General features: G+C 39.8%; 1 protein-coding gene across 5 annotated transcripts in view; it reads right to left on the bottom strand.

The window, feature by feature from the left end:
• The window catches only part of stard13b (StAR related lipid transfer domain containing 13b), a 36,718-nt gene extending 17,824 nt beyond the window's left edge, over positions 1–18,894 (bottom strand). The window contains exons 1-4 of one of the 5 annotated variants that reach the window (XM_077722738.1): positions 18,258–18,894; positions 16,127–16,273; positions 15,260–15,346; positions 13,108–13,141 (exon numbers count right to left, since the gene is read on the bottom strand). In XM_077722738.1, the coding sequence (XP_077578864.1) occupies positions 13,108–13,141; positions 15,260–15,346; positions 16,127–16,273; positions 18,258–18,776 (787 nt within the window). In that variant the 5' untranslated portion in view covers positions 18,777–18,894. Of the gene's footprint in view, positions 1–5,653; positions 6,057–9,848; positions 9,981–13,107; positions 13,142–15,259; positions 15,347–16,126; positions 16,274–17,406; positions 17,508–18,257 lie in introns of those variants that run through there. The other 4 variants (XM_077722740.1, XM_077722739.1, XM_077722742.1 and 1 more) reach the window with 4 other exon arrangements.
• Positions 18,895–20,805: the final 1,911 nt, after the last annotated feature.

Below are 20,805 nucleotides of genomic sequence, written 5' to 3'. Positions count from 1 at the left end.
ACAGTACTTAGATATTAAACAGTACTTCGATATTAAACAGTACTTAGATATTAAACAGTAAGGTACTTAGATATTGAAGAGTACTTAGATATGAAACAGTTCTTCGATATTAAACAGTACTTAGATATGAAACAGTACTTCGATATTAAACAGTAGTTAGATATGAAACAGTACTTAGATATCGATATTAAACAGTAGTTAGATATGAAACAGTACTTAGATATTAAACAGTACTTCGATATTAAACAGTACTTAGATATTAAACAGTAAGGTACTTAGATATTAAACAGTACAGTACTTACATATTAAACAGTACAGTACTTAGATATTAAACAGTACAGTACTTAGATATTAAACAGCACTTAGATATTAAACAGTACTTAGATATTAAACAGTACTTCGAAATTAAACAGTACTTAGATCTTAGAATCTTGCCAGTTGGAACGGATTGGACATTTGTCACTTATTTACTGTCAAAAATTGCAAACGGATGACAAGCCGTCGTTGAGTCTGTTTTCCCGCTGATAATAAAGACACTTTAGCTCCCGCCCTCTCTTTGATGGCCTGAGCAAACACTGTCATTTGCTGTTTTCCAAGGTAGTAGCCGTATAACACATGGCCCTATTAACCACAACGTTAACATGCCACTTTGTTTTCCCAGAAAACGACGACAGACAATGAGGGCCAGAAAACAAAAATAGACTTACGTGAACTGTACGTATTACAATATCAAAGTTGTACTATTACCAAAACAAAGACGTATCTTCTGATACTGTTAAAAGCAGTCCTAATATAGGGTGAATAATGTCATATGTACATACAATTATGAGATTAAATCTGTAAAATCGTGAGAAAAAGGCATATTATTATAAATATGCAATAGTGGATTGGATAACTTCATTTAAACGACATAAAAAAGCACAACTTGTAAAGAAACGGTAGTAATGCGCTTTTGTAAGACCCAAACACTTGTGACATTGGAGGGGTACCCTTCAAAAAAAAAAATAACAATGTAAAAGACCCTCATCTCTATTAGGTCCATCTCACTTGGAGCCAATCCCAGAGAGGACAGCGTGGGGTCACCTCCCTCTTTTTGGGAAGAGTCGGTCTGAGGGGAGCCGGAGGTGGGTTTGGAGGGGGGGGGTGGTGGTCTGACATTGGAACAAGGGCGCCCACCGTGAGAAAAGCCGCTGGGGAACTCCCGCGTAAACGCTGTCCCTCATCGGAATGCGGGTGCTTCCTTTTTACGGCCATTGAGTGTTGAAATCTTGAGCGGACTATTTATAGTAAAGGGAGAGGAAAGATTGTTTTTCAAGGCCAGACGTCCAATCGGTTTTGACGTGGATGTCATTCAAAATAAATATGAGGTCTAGAGCTGTTATTTCAATTGAAAATATGAGCTGTAAATTTCTGTTGTTGTGAGTAATGGGAATGCGAAAAATTAGAGGGAACATTGGTTGGGAGGAAATATGAAAAAAGGAATTGATAGTATTGTTTTTAAATGAGAATGGACCATTAGGGGATTTAATTCATTCCAGAAGATGTATTTTTTTAAATAATTTAGTGCTTTTGGAGTTACTATTATTTTGTTATTGTACTGAGGTATGGGGGAAATAGTATTGCAAAAAAAGAACACAAAAAATGATAAAAGTACGCATTTTGAGAGGAATTGATGGTGAACATGTTGTGGAAAGTTTGGCGTCACCATCTAGTGGCAGCATGCCACAAACACACATTTTTTACATTAAAAAATTATAATAATTCAATGTAAATAGATAATTATACTAGTGCAGTAAATGGGGAAAATATATCTCTAAAAAATGAAGAAAATGGATAAATGTTCCATTTGAATAAGTCATGTAGAAAATCAATAAATAAAATAAATATCCGCACCACAATAAAATTATAGATACTAGATCAGTACATGGAAAAAAAATATATCTTAAAATTAAACAAAGTAAATAGTAAAAACCTACATACTTTTAATACAAAAAAACCCTGAAATATTCACTTCAATATAAAATGTCTATTAAAAATAGTAATAATGTAACATAGATAATGCTAGAAAAGTGCAGTTAAATGTACCATAGTACAAAAATACTATTTTTTGCTCAAAAACTTAATCAAATGTGCCTTTACATCTCTCAAACCTTAATTTTATTTTCTTGTGAACTCATCAGTTCATAAAAAAATAACATTATTTCGCCAAACTATGCAGACACCTACAAATAAAGTACTACTCCGATAAAAATATAGTCCAAAAGGAACAGTAACCAAACTACCATATAATCACGACTATAAGGCGCACTGCATTTAAAGGCGCACCCTCAATGAATGACACATTTTAATTATTTTTCCATATATAAAGCACATTGGATTATAAGGTCTATTTTGGAGAAAATTTAACTTTTAAATGTGCTTTATAGTCATGAAAATACAGTAAATATTTCCTAGTAATTTCAAAGGAAAAAACTGTTAATATACAACCTGTTCCATTGCAGTCAGTCTGCCATTTTTTTGCGAAATTGAGTCAAAGTGAAAGGGAAGCCAATGATTAGCTACACTGCTGCAAACAACTTTAATCGCAGGATCAAAATGGCTTTTCTTTTCTTTTTCTTGCTTTATTTTTTTACTGGCAGTCGGTATTTACGAGGCGTCTGAAGGAGGAAATCTGCATGACAAGGCCGTGTGTGCCCGAAGCCCCCCCAGTTCATGAATAAAAGATGAAACAAGAAGGACCCATCGTCGCCTGGTTCCGAATTACAGTATTCGTGTCGGATGCCAGCGCGCCATTCAGTAAAAAAAAAAAGTCTGGAGTGGCAAAGGAGAGCCTGAAAAAGTTTTCCCGGACCCCAAAAAATGCGGCTTCCGATGGGCGGGCACTCAAATTACTCGAGAAGCCTTCAGTTCTACAGTTTTTGCCAAAGTCGTGCCTATACAATAACACTCAATCTATTGCACAAAATGCCCCAAAAACAGAACCACTTGCCCAAGGTTTTTTGCAAAGAAGTCATTTTAGTTTTTATATGAAGACACCCTATGTTCCTTTTTTTTTTTAGAATAAATCATTTAAAAAATAATAATAGTTTGATTAGTCAAAAAATATATATGAAGACATGCCATGCTTCTTTTTTAACATAAAAAATGATGTTTTTATCAGTTTAATTATATTGAGTCCCCCCAAAAATATTTTATTTTTGTATGAAGTAATGCCATGCTGCTTTTTCCTAAAAATAAAGCTATTTTTTGTGGTATTTTTTTTTAATTATATAGTCTTTTTAAAATATGTTCTGTTTTTGGTCCAAAATGAAAGCCAACCGCTACTGACTGCCACACAATCCAAGCCAAGTGACGTTTTGCAGCATTTCCTTTGGAACGTCAGACGTATGGAGCCAGTGGGCTCGCCTGGAATTCCGGGCTCCTCCCCCTTCCCGGCCCTCCCTCGCTTTTAACCTGCTGTGTCAACAGCGGGCTGGAATGCGGCCGCCATTCGCCGGCCGCCGGTCTGTACACGCCGCGGTAGTCCGGCGCTGAAAATACTCCTTTTGGCTGACATTTGGAGACACCAGGTGAGGCCCAGAAATGGAATAGGCCTACTTGGATCCAAAATGGCGCCAGTACGAAGGGTTGCAGGGTTTGATTCAGTGGCATGACTGGAAAGAATGCTCGCCTCGTAGTTTTTAGGAGTTGGGACATGTTTCGGGATGTGGACATGTCCAAAAATAAAATTGGGGAGTTATATTTATATGATTATTTACAATTAGCAGTTTGGAATAAACTACTGTGTTTTTTATGACTATAAGGCGCACTTAAAAGTCTTAAATTTTCTCCAAAATAGACAAGGGCGCCTTATAATCCAGTGTGTTTTATATATGGAAAAAAATGAAAGTGTCATTCATTCAGGGTGCGCCTTTAAATGTGGTGCACCTTATAGTCGTGAAAATACGATAAAAAATACAATAAAAACAGAACTAAAAACAACCAACAAGGCAGGTTATGTAAACAATAAAATTGTGATATTTAGACCAAATCTAGCCATCTTCCTTTACCTATTTCAGTAAAAAAATACCAGCTTGCATCATAAAATCATCTTAAATATTTACATATGTTCATCAATATGTATTTCCCATTTATTATTAACCTCAAACTCAGGTCATATAAAATCAACAGCATGATATATACACACATGCATGTATTAGTCATGTGTATTATCACTCAATTAGATTATAAACACCAGTTTTCACAATAAAAACCAACACACACACAACAACAAGCTGTCAAAAAAAATCCATAACTTGCACTTCTACTTTCCCTCAAATTCCAGAGTGAACACAGAACCTGGGCACCGTTTACCTGAGTAAATCTTCAAGAAAAGTCAGATTCCGGCCTCGTAAAAGCGTAGTTATCTGGTCGGCGTTTACGGCGAGTGGCTTCCCGCCTCGTTACGTAACGCCGACTTATCTGCGTCTCTATTGTCAGTCAACAGCAATTATTTACCGCGCCCGCAACACCCCGTTGTTGGCTGAAGGTCAAGTTTGTCCACACACATACACATACACAACCATATACACAACCATACATACACACACATACAAAAACCCATGCTAGGCTTGAGGCGACCTTTTTCCAGAGACCATCAGCTGATCTGGCAAAGAAACCAAGCCTTCATTCCTTTCCACGCTCCATTTTAGGACGCTTTGTGACTCATTTTTTCAGTTAACACGGGATCGGAACATTTTGCCACATTCTCTGAGCAGTTATGAGAGTATTTGTTGACATGTTTACAAGGTTGCTACGGGTTTCAACAAGTAAAACTTATTTTAGAAGAAGGCCATGCCAATGGCTATCAATGTTTGCATTTCTCATCTCATTTTCTGAACCGCTTTCTCCTCACTAGGGTCGCGAGGGGTGCTGAGACCTATCCCGGCTGACAGTTATTCAGGTTTAGCAAAATTAGCAGATTCTTTAGATAGTATTTCATTCATTTTCTGTACCGGTTACCCTGATAAAGGACAACCAACCATAGCTAGGGTTGGGCAATTTACAGTGTTCAACTAGCTAGCCTAGCATGCATTATTTTGGTATGTGGGAGGAAAGTGAAGTACTTGGAGAAAACCCACGCAAGCCAGGCAGAAGTTCCCAAATTGAGGACTAACAGGGGGATCATACCCTCGACCCCAAAACTGTGAGGCCAACACACTACCCACCCCACCACAAGTTTACTCGTCAAGAGCGAAAGCACGACCCTCCCAGTCAAAACAAATTGGACATCAAGCATCGGTAACAGCATCCAATGAGCTCATCCGCACTGAACCATTCCAACAAACCACATCACAGTCTGTCATTTGATTTTAGAGATAGCATTTTTCACAGAAAAATAATTTCATCATCCCCATTTCTAACCTTATCAATCCGAGTCGGCATTTTCCCGATCCGGCAAAAATTTGGAATCTCTCCGACGACACTTAACCAACTTTTTGAAGGCCCAATCATTCGGCGTCAACCCTTCACGATTCAAACAAGCTGTGTTTCTATGGAAGTCAATGGCAGCCAATGAGCTTTTTGACCCGGGTTTAAAATCCACAAAATCCAAAACTAGCCCAGATTCAATCCAACAGGACAAATTCCCCGCATTTTTGCCACTCCTACCTACCTCCAGCTATCCTCTTGAGAAGTTGTTGCCTGGCAATGATCCGTCCCAGCCTATACCCAGAACGCCTCCTATGGTGGTCCATCCTCAGGTAGATCTCCCGGCTTTCCAGGGTCATACTACCCAAACACTCACTACCCGGGGACTCGCCAAGTTCTTGAAACATCTCCCGGGGAGTTCCCCCCGCCGCCCCCCAAAGAAAATGCAGAACTGAGCGAAAACTCCCGGTACTAGCGCAAAGAAAACTTCACACGGAGGTGCAAAAATCCTCGAGTGAGCCCAGCGAGGCGGCGTAGGGGAGGGGCGGTCACGTAACCCGAGGGACGGCCAATGGTTGGGAAGGCGGAGGGAGTTCCGCCCACCTCCCCGAGCTCAATCCAGAGTCTGTGTAAAGGTTCGTCAGCACGGGAGGGAAATATAAATACCGCCGGAATGCCGAGTCAGTGAGGAAAGCTTGCAAAAATAGGGACCGTTTTGTTTTTGCAGTTTTTATTTGGGATACGCCCTCTACCGAACAACTCGTCTAGTGTGGGTAGGAGCTGGGGTGAGGGAGGCAAAGGAAGTGACCCAATTTGGGGGGCCGGGAGAGGAAGAAACACTCTAACGTAGGTTGTTACGAAGGCGTGGGGTCTAAATCTGATAGCAGTTTTTGGAAGGAAATCGGAGCTAACTGGAAAGGAAATGAGGAAAGGGACTTTGAATCAAAGGAGCACATTTTCTGGGCTTCCTAACATTGAAGGCAATGGATCGGACTTCCTGGTTGATATTAAAGGCCAAAATGTGTCATTTTAAACTACATTTCAGAGATATTGTTTTTGGTGCTACAGTATTTTTCTTTTTTTAATCAAAACGGCATACAAAATAGTCAATGAGAATCTTTTGTTCTGGCAAATTTTAAGTTGTTGAATTAAACTATGTTAAGGCCAACTTTGTTGTTTTTTTATAGTGACATCATCAAATTTTAACCAATATGGCTGACTTTCTCTTACATTTTTAATCATAACTTTTTGAGAGTTTTACAAATTGATGTTTCGACTATGTTTTGGTAAATTTAGACTTTCTTCCCGTCAACTTACTTTCTATTTTAGGCATTTTTGAGACTTTTTGTACTTTTCCTCAAAACACAAACATTGTTGCAAATCCAAACTAGGCCCGTTTTTTCTAAAAAAAGTTTACTTTCACTAAGAAAAGTACTTGTTTTTGTTTAACAAGAGTCATCCAACTCTGAATTTTTTTTGTCATGCCTCCCCAAGACATTTTTGCGGTTCCGCTCGTCACGCCTCCAAAATTTCACGCCACGCAGTGACGCATTCTTCCGAGGCCGAATTGTCCCAAAAAAAGCCCCTTTAAAAACCCCTGGCCTCAGTTTTACAACTCAACAACAGCACCTCGATTAAAGTCCACATCCGGACCCCTCCCTCAGGGTCCGGGCCACGCTTTCAGCAATGCTGGCGCCACGGGTGTCAAATAGGCGGCACGGGGGCTAGATGCGGCACGCCAAAGTCAATCAAATATGCCAATTTCATGCTAAATTTTAATCAGAATTGGTACTATTCTTTTACCCTTTTTTAAGTAATATATAATTTTTTACAGTTTTTTAAAATATTTTTTATACAAAAAAATATCTAAATATTTAACTGTATATTTTTTAAAACTTAAAATGTAGAAAAATAAAGTATGTTTATTTCTTTCCACTTGTTTAGTCTATTTTCCTCTTTTTTTACTTAAAAATCAATTTAATACAAGGCAAAAATCAACATTTAAAATGTAAATAAATAACAAAAACATAAGAGAATATTTGCCTCAGAAGAGAATTTGAACAAATCAAAATGATTGATTGAATCAAGCAAAAAATGCTGTTAATTCATGACTCAAATCATTTTTTTCACTGTGATTAAAACCATAAATACATCATTTCCATGACAAAAAACAACAAGTTTCCCACCCCCGTGCCAACGTGGCAGCCTGGCAGCGTGGCCCTTACCCAATCCCCCCGTGTCATGGCGCCATACGAGTACGTAAAAAGGCACAATCCTGGCTTGTGCCCCCGCCAATCAAATCCACTCCAGTTATAAGCAGACAAAGAGCACAATTCAGCAGCACACTTCATAAACGACTCCCAGGATTAACCCCCCTCCCTCCCTCAGTAGCCCTCCCTCCCCAGCCGCACACTTGGGCGGACATTTTTTTTTTTTTTGCGACCCAAGGCGTCACGGAATTGAGGCGATTTCATCAGACGGGGCACAAACACCTGTCTTCATTCATGGGAGTGCTTCAAGTCGTAAAAAAACAGAGTGGCGGCGCATTGGTTGGCATGGGACTTAAACCGACGCCCCCCACCCCAGCGTGGACTTGACTCAACTCTTGTGTTTACTTCCTCAGGAGGCGTCTAGACGCAAGCATTCCAATTTTGCGCGGTGCCTATCGTCTTACGGAATGTACCCAAGCCCAAAAAATCCGACTGGGCAATACGAGGAAATGAAAACAATGATCCATTTTCTTCTTAGAATCTTACGCTTCTCTCTCCCCGAGCCACTTCACTACTTCTCTACTCTCCCGGGCCTTCCAGGACGTAGTCCCGCCCCCTCCAGCATGTCCCATGGACTCCTCCCACCTGGGACGTGCCTTATACGCCTCACCGGGGAGACATCCTCATCAGATGCCCGAACCGCCTCACTTGGCTCTTTTTTATCCAAAGGAATGTCAGTTTGCATGTTCTTACATGGGTTTTCTATACGTACTCTAGTTTCCTCCCACATTCCAAAACATATATGCTAGGCTAGCTGGTTGAACACTCTGAATTGTCCCTAACTATGATTGGTTGTCCATTTCCTGGTGTCCTACGATTGGCTGACCACTGATTCAGGGTTAGGGCAAGCTGGGGTGGACTCCGGCACCCCCTCATGAAGATAAACAGTTCAGAAAATGAATGAATGAGTATTTAAAAGCAAAATTAGCCATTTGAAATGTAGCCGCTAATGTTTTTTTGTTGTTTATGGACACATAATAAAATCTTCAACAGATGCTTACATATAAAATAAAATCCATGTTTTAATCATTAAATTATTCAGTTTTTTTTCAAGTCAACGCCATTATATTAGTTGGATTTGAACTTTCTCATGTGATGAAATGTCCATTGTTATCCCAACAAAGACGTCTTTGTTTTGATGAAGTTGGGTTTTATTGTCATAACAATGTTTTCTCGCCGTGAACATTAGTAACACCTAAGGGAATTTCTCAAAGTCAACTTTTTCAATCCCGTGTGGCGTTCGGAGGTCAACGTGGAAGTGAGTTAATTCAACTCCTTGGCAAATACCACACAAAAGGGGGTCCCTAAGCCCCCCACCCCAAAAAATGGAAGACGCATCGTCGTGGTTTATGCAACATCTGGAGCCCATTAGTATGACTTCATCTCCTGCTAGTGTGCCGTTCCCACGTGAAGACGTTCACGTGGGACTTCCAACTACGCAAACCATTGCATCACAGTCACCAACAAGCCATTATTAGCTCAATTTGTACCATTGACAGCAATAGGCGTCCAATCCAGAGCAGTATTGGTATTCATTTGTATTACCATATTCATCTAAGCTTCCATGGCAAGTGAATACAGTATTTACTCCATTATAAAGTGCATTTTATATATTTTTCTATAAAAAGTAAATGAAAAAACTGTAGAACTAGTAGTAGTATCCTTTTAAATATTGTGTGTTGCATGGATTGGACGTCTATTACCGTCAATGGCACTGAAATAATCATCCATTACTAACATTCCACTCAAATGCATTGAACGTCTGTTGTCATTATATATTAGGGGAAAACCACTTCAATATTTCACGTTCCAAAATTCCAAAGCAGATACAACTCACTGGCGCCACCGTGCGGTTACATCAAGCCCAACTTGCACAAGTATACACACAAAAAAATCCCTATGGAGTTTGCTTCAAATAACCAAAATTGGTCAAAACTTGTGCGTAAAAAGTTCATTGGAATATTTATTGGAAATTAAAAAAGTGACACTATTAAGTGTCTTGAAGACTTATAAATATGAAGATAGTTTCCCTGAAAATGACACACTATGACGATCATAATTAAAGCGAATAAATGTGCAATTTTCAGAAATTGCGACCCTCCAGAGGGAGGGTGCACATCGACAATGTGAAGCCGGACTTGGGGCCACCTCGCCCGGGCTTCCACTGACCTGCCAACCGCCGCTCACGGACATTCCTCCAGAGTAAGTCCCAAGCTTTGGACGTGGAACTCCGCAGCTGCTGGCTCAAGGATCGCCGCAGTTTCAGCGTGGCCGACGTCCGTTTAGACGTCATCGCATTTGGACATAATCAATAGCGTCCCCCACCCCCGAAAATCCTCCGGTCCCCCTTCTAAAAAAAATGGACAAAAATCCTCTTTTTTTCCTGGTTTAGACGTCCCCACGCGTTCTCCTCTCCAAATCCCAGTGGAAGTGCAAAATAAATCCAAAAGTGTCCAAATGAAGATGTTATTTCGAAGATCGTGGGAAAATATTAAATAATACTACTTATAAACTGAGATATTCCCACTTCACACTAGACGCGTGTGTATGTGTGCGTGTGTTTGAGGAAAACCCAAAACCACGCACGTCGAGACCCTCACAGCCGTGATGTGTTTACTGACAGTGGGAAATGTGTGTATTGTATACATTTCATGATACTACTCCGACGTCGTACTGATACGGTTACAAAAAAAGATAATACGTTATGAAAACACAACATTTCGCACACTTTTCCAATTGTATTTATATTCTTAAAGGAAAATTAAGTTATCTATCCAGACCCTTTCCACTTTAATTACCATAAAAACTAATATAATATCTCCTTTATCATATTTATAAAGTATGGCGTGGTAAATTAACATTTTTTCAAGTTACTCCTATTTGGTATATGTTTGTCAATTGGGTAGGAGAGGCTGCCATTGGCGTAGATAGACGTCCAATCCATTCTGACAGGAAGGAGAATTTGACGCACTATGATGTGTCTTGACATGAACCCGCATTGATTTAAATTATAGCCTAAGCAAGGAGTAATTGCCACAAGCGGGCTGGTTGTGGTTTTGTTGCAACTTGAAGGCGAGTGCATGACAGAAGGGGAAACATCCATCAAAAATGGGAATGCACCCCCCACGAATAAAAGCAGGCACTTCTACTTTGTTTGCACGATTTAAGCACAAACATGTCCAATAAAGTGAAAATTCCTTTCATACGGGAATTATGACGATTTGGGGTTCTATATTTTGGCTTTTAATACCAATTCCGACATCCAACTGTGTGTTAAAGGGCCAACTAACAAAAAAAAATACTTCATAGAGCACTGGTGTCAAAGTGGCGGCCCAGGGGCCAAATCTGGCCTGCCGCATCATTTTGTGTGGCCCGGGAAAGTCAATCATGAGTGTCAACTTTCTGTTTTAGGATCAAATTCAAATAAAGAATATAGATTTATATAAAATTTCCTGATTTTCCCCCTTTTAAATCAATAATTGTCATTTTTTGTCCATTTTTCTGTGTTTTTAGTTCAGAAATCCTTTTGTAAAATCTAAAAAAATATATAAAAAAGCAAAAATAAACATTGTTTTAGATCTATATAAAAACTGAATATTCAGGGATTTTAATCCAGTTCCTTTAACCCATTCATTAAAAAAAATTCTAAATATTATATCAAAAATAGTCCAACCCCCATTAAACCAAGTTGACACCCTTGCCATAGAGTATCATTAGAACAATTTTAAATGTAAACATTTATCCACAACACACAAAAAGTGTGTTAACTGACATGATATTGACAAAAACTAGCTACTAACTAGAATACGTCGCGAGAGAGTTAAAAAAATGGAAAAAAAATTCAAAGCCAACGACAGGAAGTCGAAAAGAAAGAAAAAGTTGGAGGAAGTGGAAAAATCCCAGATGTGATTCCATAAGCCATTCCTCCTTTTGCGCTGGGCTCACATTGACGTTGGGAGAGAGCGAGCACTGGGATGGAAAGAAGGGAGCGTGGAAGCGTGTCCGCCCCCCCCCCAGCCACTTCCCCAAACCGAGGCCCCCCGCCCCCAACCCCCAAGGGCTCGTCCCAGGCATGTGCTATAAATTTCCTGACCATATATTCCCAGCCGAGTTCATTTTTCCACAGGAGCCACACATGTGGAGCATATCTGACTTTAGATGATGACTTTAGGACGAGGGGGTGGGAAGGGGGAGGGTCTTTTTTGTTTTTTTGTGGGGTGCAGTCCACTAAAAAAAAAGTCCTTAATCTTGTTTTCCCGAAGACACGGGTCGTTCCTCGTCACGGTTTCTTCACGCTCGAGACTTTCCCAGAAGTCAATTAGTTTGTTCCACATTTCCCTTGTTTGTCACTTGTTGGCCTCGACCAATAGGAGCGCTCGAAATTGAATTCATCCCGCCTACCTCACGAGGTATGATTTTTTTTGAGGGAAAATCATGTTAAAATAGCGATCACGCTCCAATTCACTATGGTAGTAAAGATGATAGTTTTGTAGTAGATAATATTAGTAAGTGGAAAAAAGTACTTTGTAGTGGTAGTAAAGTTAATTTGTACAAATTGAAAGAGATTTCTATAAAAAAAAATGCATATTTTTGGAGAAGCAAGATATATGGTTGTGCAAAAAATGAAAGTGAAAAATAATGAGCAGTTTTGTACAAAAAATGCAACTTATTACTTCATTTTTTTGTGGTTGTAAAGTACTAAGTAGTGGTACTAAAAAATATAGTAAAATATTAAAAATATGTCAAATTGATGTTTGTTGTTCAATTATTTTTGATCAAAGCAGCGTTACAATTTACAAAAAAAATGCAACATATCACTTATTTGTTTGTGGTTGTAGCATTCCAATACAATGTGTACTTGTACAAAATATAACTTGAAGGTGAAGAAAAATATGTTTTATCTGCAGTAATATTAACTATAGAAAACAGAACAAAGTACTGGTACTTGAAAAAATATAATAAAACATTAAATATCTGTCAAAATGATGTTTGTAGTTCAATTATTTTTGGTTAAAGCAGCGTTAATTTGCAGAAAATGTAACGAATTGGCTGTCCAAAGCCGATTTTTGTACAATTTTTGTGCAATTCTACTAGCAAGAGGAACTAAAGAGAAAATAAACGTCCAATGAGTTGAACGGAGTTGAACGGACACCTGTTTACTATCATGCCGGGCCTCCCCCGCAAATATGTCAGCTGTTTGAGCAAAATGCCAAGATATTTGAGCAAGCCGAAGCGCCTGTCAAATTCCGTCAAATTGCAAAAAAGTCACATTGAAAGTTTAGTAAACGTTTGAAAATGTACGGGGATAAAAATATGCTTTTTTTGGTCAAATAAAACATTCTCATTCACTTCAAGTGCAAACATTTAGTAAAAAAACAGGAAAAGTGCGGAGACAAAGCGACTCGACGCGGAAGGGTTGGCGTCCTACCTGCTCGTGATTGGCTGTTGATTTCCAAGCGAACCTGAAAGAAAAACAAGAGAGAAAATGTCAATTGCCTTTTGATAATTGTACACTAATTGTATACTATTTCCCATTCAAAAATTCAATGTTTAATGTTTTTTTCAGCAAAACACAACATTTTAACACCATTTTTTTTCCAAAATATAAAAATCTATACTCTTTCTCATGTAAATAAATATAACATTAAATATTTAATTTTTTTTTTTTTAACAAAACAACATTTTTACCACTTTTTTTGATTAATAATTATGACATTTATTGAAAAACATCAAAATTATAAGATAAATTTGCTATAAAGAAACTCAAAAAGAAGATTTGGACCAATTTTAACCTCTATATATGATCAGAAGAAATATCATTTGACAAATTCGAATAGAACGAAAGTGTAACTACGACTTGGCTCGCAGCAAATTCACCGCAAGTTGGAACCCCCAAATTTCTGAGTATAAGACGACAGCGTCAACATTCCGACGTCGTGGTGATTTACGTTGGCCTGCTTTCCACGTTTGATTTTGTTTTATTTTTTTGTTCCCTGGCGGAGAGTGCGCCATTTTCCAGAGCGGCCGAGCTACTCTTCTAGGCCCGTCCAATTTTCTGTCAGAGCACATGTTTGTCTGGGAGCAGCCGTGCGTTTTTCACCAGCGTCCAGCTTCTTTTTGTCTCTGGAAAATCTGGCAACTTTTAGTACGGCTAGGCTTTTCGTAGCAACGGTTATTCGGTTTAAAAAGTTCAAAAAATATGTCAGAAATAAAAAAAACATTGAATATATATATGTATTTTTTTTTTAATTGCAAAATATTATATTGTATTGAAAACTAAAAGTGAGGATTACTCAATTGCATTGTTTTCAATGTAAATAATATTAGAATATTTACCTTTAACAATAACAAAATTTAAAGATAAAAAAATATTTTAAAATAAATATTATATATATCTATTTTTTACTTTTTTTTAAAGAATCTCAAAATATTATAGTATTGAAAACTAAAATTTTTCAATGTAACTACTATTAGAATATTTACTTTTAACAATAAAAACAATTTAAAAAGAAATAAATATTTTCAATAAAAAAATATTATTATGTATATATTTATTTACTTTTTTTTTTAAAGAAAAGGGCTTTTTTAAAGAAAAAAATCTAAAAATAAATGAATAAAAGGAAATATTTCTTATATTCCAGTTAAGTTTTAATGTCAATGGAAAAATATAAATAAAATATTTGTCTTTTGTTTTTTAAAGACCCAAAAAAAACAATATTTCAAGTTTTCTATAAAAAAGAACAAGACAAGAGTTTGAGAGAAGGTGGAGAGAGGCGCTTGTGCAGCTCGCGGCCAAACGTCGCACAAAGCCTAGCCTGAAAAGCTTTGAATGTAAAGCCGCTGAGCATTCTCCAAATTTCTCACTTGTCCGTCCTTCTCGGTCCGCCTGAATGGGACGCTTTGGATGGGAGGCCCGACCCAGATGGCTTTTATCCAACGTCAAGGGAAAAGATGCGCTTGGTGTGACGCTGGGGGGTCGCCGGCCACCGTCACACCTTCAGCCGAAGCTTTTTCAAGTGTCAAGTGTACACGCTATGTGGCCCCAATAGAAGAAAATACTAATATTTTCATCACTTAAAAGTGTCTTGACCCAATGTGCCAAGTTGGAGCAGATCAGATGTTAAAAAAAATGTTATTCTACATACTGAAAAAGGAATTGGGGACTCAAATCAGGCTGTTTTCGTAATGATTTCACCATCAGGGAACGCCCACTTTTTCAGCAATTCTGGTTGTGACATCACAATCCAATGACATGTAAAAAAAAATTAAAAATTCTACAGGCTCAAAATGATTTTGGCACTCAAATCAGGCTGTTTTTGACCTTTTCATAATAATTCCACCATCAGGGAACGCCCACTTTTTTAACAATTCTGGTTGTGACATCACAACCAGAATAGGCATGCATTTTTACCTTACTATTTTTTACATTTTTTCATCCAATAAATACTTCTACAGTATCAACAATATATCCGACGTACCCTCAAAGTTTTAAATGTTCATTCCGTGCCTAAATAAATGTTGTCTCCGCATCGCCATGGCAACAGCAACCAAAAAATAACATTTTTTTCTTTAAAACTCACCGTCTTTTTGCTCCTGGTTCTCACAGAACCGCCCCGAGAACCGCCGGACCCGCTCCGCCCAGCCGGTTCCGCCCTCTCGCCGAGCCTCTGAAACGACACGGCCCAAACGTTCAACATCCGTCCGTCCCGGAGTGCACAAAACGATAAAAAAACGCCCGTCCCCGCGACAGAGGGACAACAAATCCCACCAAAAGACCTCCCTCATACGGAAAACGGCGACCTCGTCAGACATGTCAATGAAGATGTCGTTCCTTTCAGAGCCGGCGGCGCCGAATGCCCGAGATGCTTCTGCCGGCCCCTCGGAAGCATCCCAAAAGAAGCCGACTCTCAGAAGACAAGAGCTCTTCTGTGACCCGCCAAAGAAGACTTTTGTGCCCTCGGGTCCAAGACGCTGGCCTCCAAAACGGCACAATGGCCGCCTGTTTTGAACCCGAGTCGGGAAAGACAAGAGTCGCGGCGACAAAGATGCGACTGTCCGTAAAAATTAAGTTTAATATGGAAGATTTTTGGCTTTAATCGCACGTTTTCCCTATTTTTTTCCCAATTATTTGTTATAAAAAAATAAAGACTAGAGTCTTCTTACATTGGACAAAAAGAAGTTTGTTTTTAGCTATTTTGGCAGCCAGTGGCAGTAGCTGTGTTCACTCTAATTTGTTTTTTTTGTTGTGTTTTACAGCCCTCTATCTTTTTTTAAATGACATTTTAATATTTCTTAATACATTCCTTTTTACTTTATACTTTGTACTTTATACTTTTTACTTTAATGATGAGTGATGAGTATGTTAATACTTGAGTCCTTTTTTCTGTTTGTTTTATCTGTACTGTTAACGGATGCACTTTTTTATATGTATCGTATCTTGACCTCACCTGATTTTTGCGGGCGGCGCCGGGCGTGTCCGACGGCGAGGAACCGGCGCTCAGAGCCTCCTCGATGTCCAGGTGGAGTCGATCCAGATCCCTCATGAGGTGGCTCACCGACTCCGACCAGGGAGACAAGAGCGGAGAGGACGCAAACTACAAAAGCAGACAAAAAATTGAATATAGTTGCCATCAATAAAACTTGTACTTAGTACTCTATATAAAAAAATGCGGTATTCATTCCCAGTTGAAATGATTGTTAAATCATCTGAGTTAACTCTTTTAAATAAATGAAAAAATAATAAGACATCATTCCTCAAGTTAGTACAGTAATCCCTCAAATATCGCTGTTTCACTTATCACAATTTTTTTTTCTGCTAATACTATTTTTTTTCATAAAAAAGTGAAAATCCCCACTCAAACTCAATTATTTTTTTATTTCTTTTAACAGGGGTGACCTTACTTTTTTTTTATTATTATTGCGGCCATGTCTGGTCTACATTAACCACAATATTTGAGGGATTACTGTACTTTTTTTGCATTAATTTGCTTTATAATGACCTAACTAACACAAATGAGACATTTTCCATGATTTTCCTAAAATGACAAGTTGACATGATGACCCTTTTTAATCTTCAAGGCTTACCAATCAAAAAAAAATTCCACATCTAAGATTTGTGTGTCGTTTTTGAATCCCCGAAAGGCGATCTGCGGGTGTCTTTAAATGGAGCACCCTCACACGGTGCAAAAGAGGGCCTCGTAAATCAAAAGGAGCCCCTCACTCAGCAAATTGTCAAAGCGGCACCAGCACGCCAGTGACAATGAAATCGAAAACCGTCTCCAGAGGCGCCAAGAATTTGGCCCACCCCAAAAAAAAAAGTTGGGGTGAGATAAAGTCCCACTCACCGGTTCAAAAGTTCGATTTTTTTTGGCCGGCTTTTGCTATGGGCAATATGAGCGACTGATCCGGGGTGCCATCTACGTTGGGGGTGCACGACCAAAAAAATGTCCTAAAATCCATTTGAATTGCCCCCCAACCAACAGGTGACCTATAAATGCCTCAATTACACCCCATTGTTCAATAATCACAAAAGGTGACCATATATCAATAGAAAACAGCCAAGAAATCTATTAAAATCAACATAAATATAAATAAAAAGGCACTGAGAAAGTCACCAATTATGCCCCACTAGTCAATATCAACAAAAGTGACAACAATCATAGAAATCAACTCTGAAATGCACTAAAATCAACAGAAAAAGAGACAGAAATTCATTAATTTTCCTTACCACTTATCGTCACAAGGATGGCAGGGGTGCTGGAGTCTATCAGTGGAAATAAGGAGAAGCGATCACCCATTACCGAAAATGTGCTATCTAATGGCTTCCTGGAAACTAACAGGAAAACTCAATTGGAGGCTGAAAATTCAGAGACTAAAGCAGTTAGTGCCCCCTGGCGGTGAGAAACCGCAGTGATGGATGTGAAAAATGTCTTTTGGGAGAAAAGTCACTATAATCCTAATGTTAGTGTGAGTGTGTTTGTGTGTGTGTGTGTGTGTGGCCCTTTAAATATTTCAATACAAAATCAAGAGCACGCTGCCGATGTCGAATGGCGTCGTCGACCCGCCGCACTTTGGATAATATTTACAACGCGCCTTCCTCGGATTCCCGGCATTCCTCAGGCGGTTTGGAACAGACCGAGACAACGTTCTCCGGAATGTACCTTATCTGCGGTGGCGAGAGATAAGCACTCGTGTACGGACCTTGGCGGGGGTCGGCGGTAATTGACGTCGCTACTAATCGAGGATGACAAAAAACTTCTTTTAATTTAGGATGATTGACTTTGCGGCCCGTGCAAAGTCACAAGGTGGATCCGGATTTGGCCCCGGGGGCCACCAGTTGGACACCAGTGCTTTATTGGGGGGCATTTACATTTGTGAAAAAATATGGAATACACATGGAATAGCATTTTGCTATTTATATATATATATATATATATATATATATATATATATATATATATATATATATATATATATATATATATATATATATATATATATATATATATATGTAGTATAGTATGAAGTATGCAGGGTGCACCAAATACAATATGAATATGAGATAAAATAGCATCATACCTCCATACTTCCAGCTTCGTCGCAGTAACCACGCTTGTCGCCGTTGTCCCGCCTCTTGTCGCCGTGGTGACGTCCCAAGAAGACGTCCTCGTCCGGTGACGACTCGCCCTCGTCCGAGCTGAGGACAACGCTCCGCCTGGCGGAGTCGGAGAAAGCGATGGAGCCGGGTTTGTGTTTGACGACGATGCGGGGCCCTTCCACGGTTCCTCGCCGTTTAGAACATTCGGGCGATGAGGACACTGTTCGATCCTGGAGGTCTGGACCAAGGTCACGGCCATTTGGCTCCCGTAGGACAAATTCCACAAGTCCAAATGTGACAGACCGACTTTCTGTTGCCTTGGTAACCAGTTCCAACTGACCATCGTGAAGATTATCTTCTTTCAAGTTCTCGCCAGGACTACATTGAAAGTTCCAGTCTTGGTCTTGGCCCTGTTCCTCAAAACGGTCCACGTCAGGGTCTCTTTTTTTGGAAAGGTCCGTTTCTAAGCCATCGAATGGCTCCTGTGGAAGAAACTCCATTTTTAAGCGCCTCAATTTGTCGTGGAGTGAAATCCTCGGGCCGAGTGGCTGGTGTCATCCCAGATCCTCCTCGGCGCTGTGATGGAGAACGTCTGGAAGAGATGAAGGACAATGAGACCTAGGCGCCAAGCCTTTAATCCTCCCGAGCTTTGGCCGTGTCATCCCCCGCATGCCGACGTGCCGCGGATTTGAACATCTGGCGTCGGGGGGGGGGGCCGTGCCGTTCAAGTCTGGATCTGCCTGGAGATCCGTGGTGGTGACATCACCGCCAGCCCAGGAATCCGAGCGCACTTCTGGAGAGACGGTACGCTAAACAAGGGTTAACCTAACTACGGCCAGCGGGCCACATATGGCCTGTTAGGCTTTTTAATCCGGCCCGTCGACGTTGTCCAAATAATGTATTTTTTTTCTCCCCGAGATGGCGCCGTCACGCCGAAGCCAGTGGCAGTTGCTCTGTCCACTTTACAGCCCCTCTATCTTTTATTAAATGATATTTTAACATTTCTTAATACATTCCATTTTACTTGACTTTGTACTTTATACTTTTTACTTTAATGATGAGTGATGAGTAGGTTAATACTTAATAGACCTTTTTTCTGTTTATGTTTCATATGTACTGTTAACGGATGCACTTTTTTTATATGTATCCTATCTTGTACTGACCCCGCCCATCTGTCACATTTTTAAAGTCAATGTAGCCCTTGGTAGTATAGCACATGCTATACTATCAACAATTCATCTTAAATTGGCATCATCTGCATTCTTATCCCAAGGCCATTTTGGGTTGTGGGCTCGTCGATGTGAAGCGTCGTTCCTTTGGCACGAATTCCTTTTATCGGCTCACGTCCTCAACACGCAAATGTTTGAGCGCCAGCGGCTTCAAGGCTGTCGGCCAACTGCAGCCGTCTGCTATCTATGACAAGAACTCCAGATAACATCATTTTGTCTTTAGGAAATGCAGACATTAACCGAGGGGATCTTCGTCTCTCTCTCTTGAGGAACTTCCTCGAAAGGTTAAAACGGTTCAGTGTTTAATGGAGGATTTGTAAAAAATTGGGAAAAAGTATCCTACGAGAAAGAAAGATGGAAAAAAAGAAGGTCTGGAGGGCAAATTAAAAAACAGGCGACTTCTGGAGCCCTCCCTCCATCGTCTTAAAATCATCCCATTTGAAATAAGAGGCCAAATTTGGCCAGAAATGAACCCGAATCCGCCTTCCTGACAAATAAAAACAAGAGAAGCAAGCGCCAAAAACCAACCAACGCCAAAAACGAATGGACGCCAAACGCTAAACGCAACGTGTTCGCAGCCAAACGCCGAATGGCGCAAGTACTCACCTGTCGATCCCCAAAAGGAGAGGTCGCCCACGGATGGCGTTGGAGGGTCGGGGCCCCCGGCCCAAGGCCCCCCGCCCTCGCCCTCCCACCCGACCGTCTTCGGCTGGAAGGCGATTTCACGGCCCCCGCCGCGGCCGTCGTCCTCCCTCTTGGTGTCGCCGGCCGGCTTTTTCCCGAGGGGCCCGCGGGCGGGCGCGGACGCTCCAAACCATTCCGAATATGTGCGAGGAAGAAGCCGGAATGCGTATTTGTGAGCGGGACGGGAAAAGGGGGAGGAGAGAAGAAAAAAGGGAAGGAGGAGAGATAGTTGCTGTGTACAGCAAGGTTGTCCGACTCGGGTTGGTTAGTTGGCGGGCCGCTTTAACGTTGATTTCACCTGGACCATTTTAGATATAATATTTAGATTTTTTGTTTTATAAATGGATTAAAAGAACTGGATTAAAAGCCCTGAATATTCAGTTTTTATAGATCTAAAAGAATGTTTATTTTAGATTTTTTTAAATATATTTTTAGATTTTACACAATGATTTTTGAACTAAAAACACAGAAAAAATTGATTAAAAAATGACAATTATTGATTTAAAAGGGGGAAATCAGGAAATTTAAAATACATCTATACTCTTCATTTGAATTTGATCCTAAAACAGAAAGTCGGCACTCATGATTTACTTTCCCGGGCCACACAAAATGATGT

The sequence above is a fragment of the Stigmatopora nigra genome, chromosome 8, assembly GCF_051989575.1.
Source record: "Stigmatopora nigra isolate UIUO_SnigA chromosome 8, RoL_Snig_1.1, whole genome shotgun sequence".
NCBI classification, from domain to species: domain Eukaryota; kingdom Metazoa; phylum Chordata; class Actinopteri; order Syngnathiformes; family Syngnathidae; genus Stigmatopora; species Stigmatopora nigra.
This window is presented reverse-complemented; position numbering and strand designations above follow the sequence as displayed.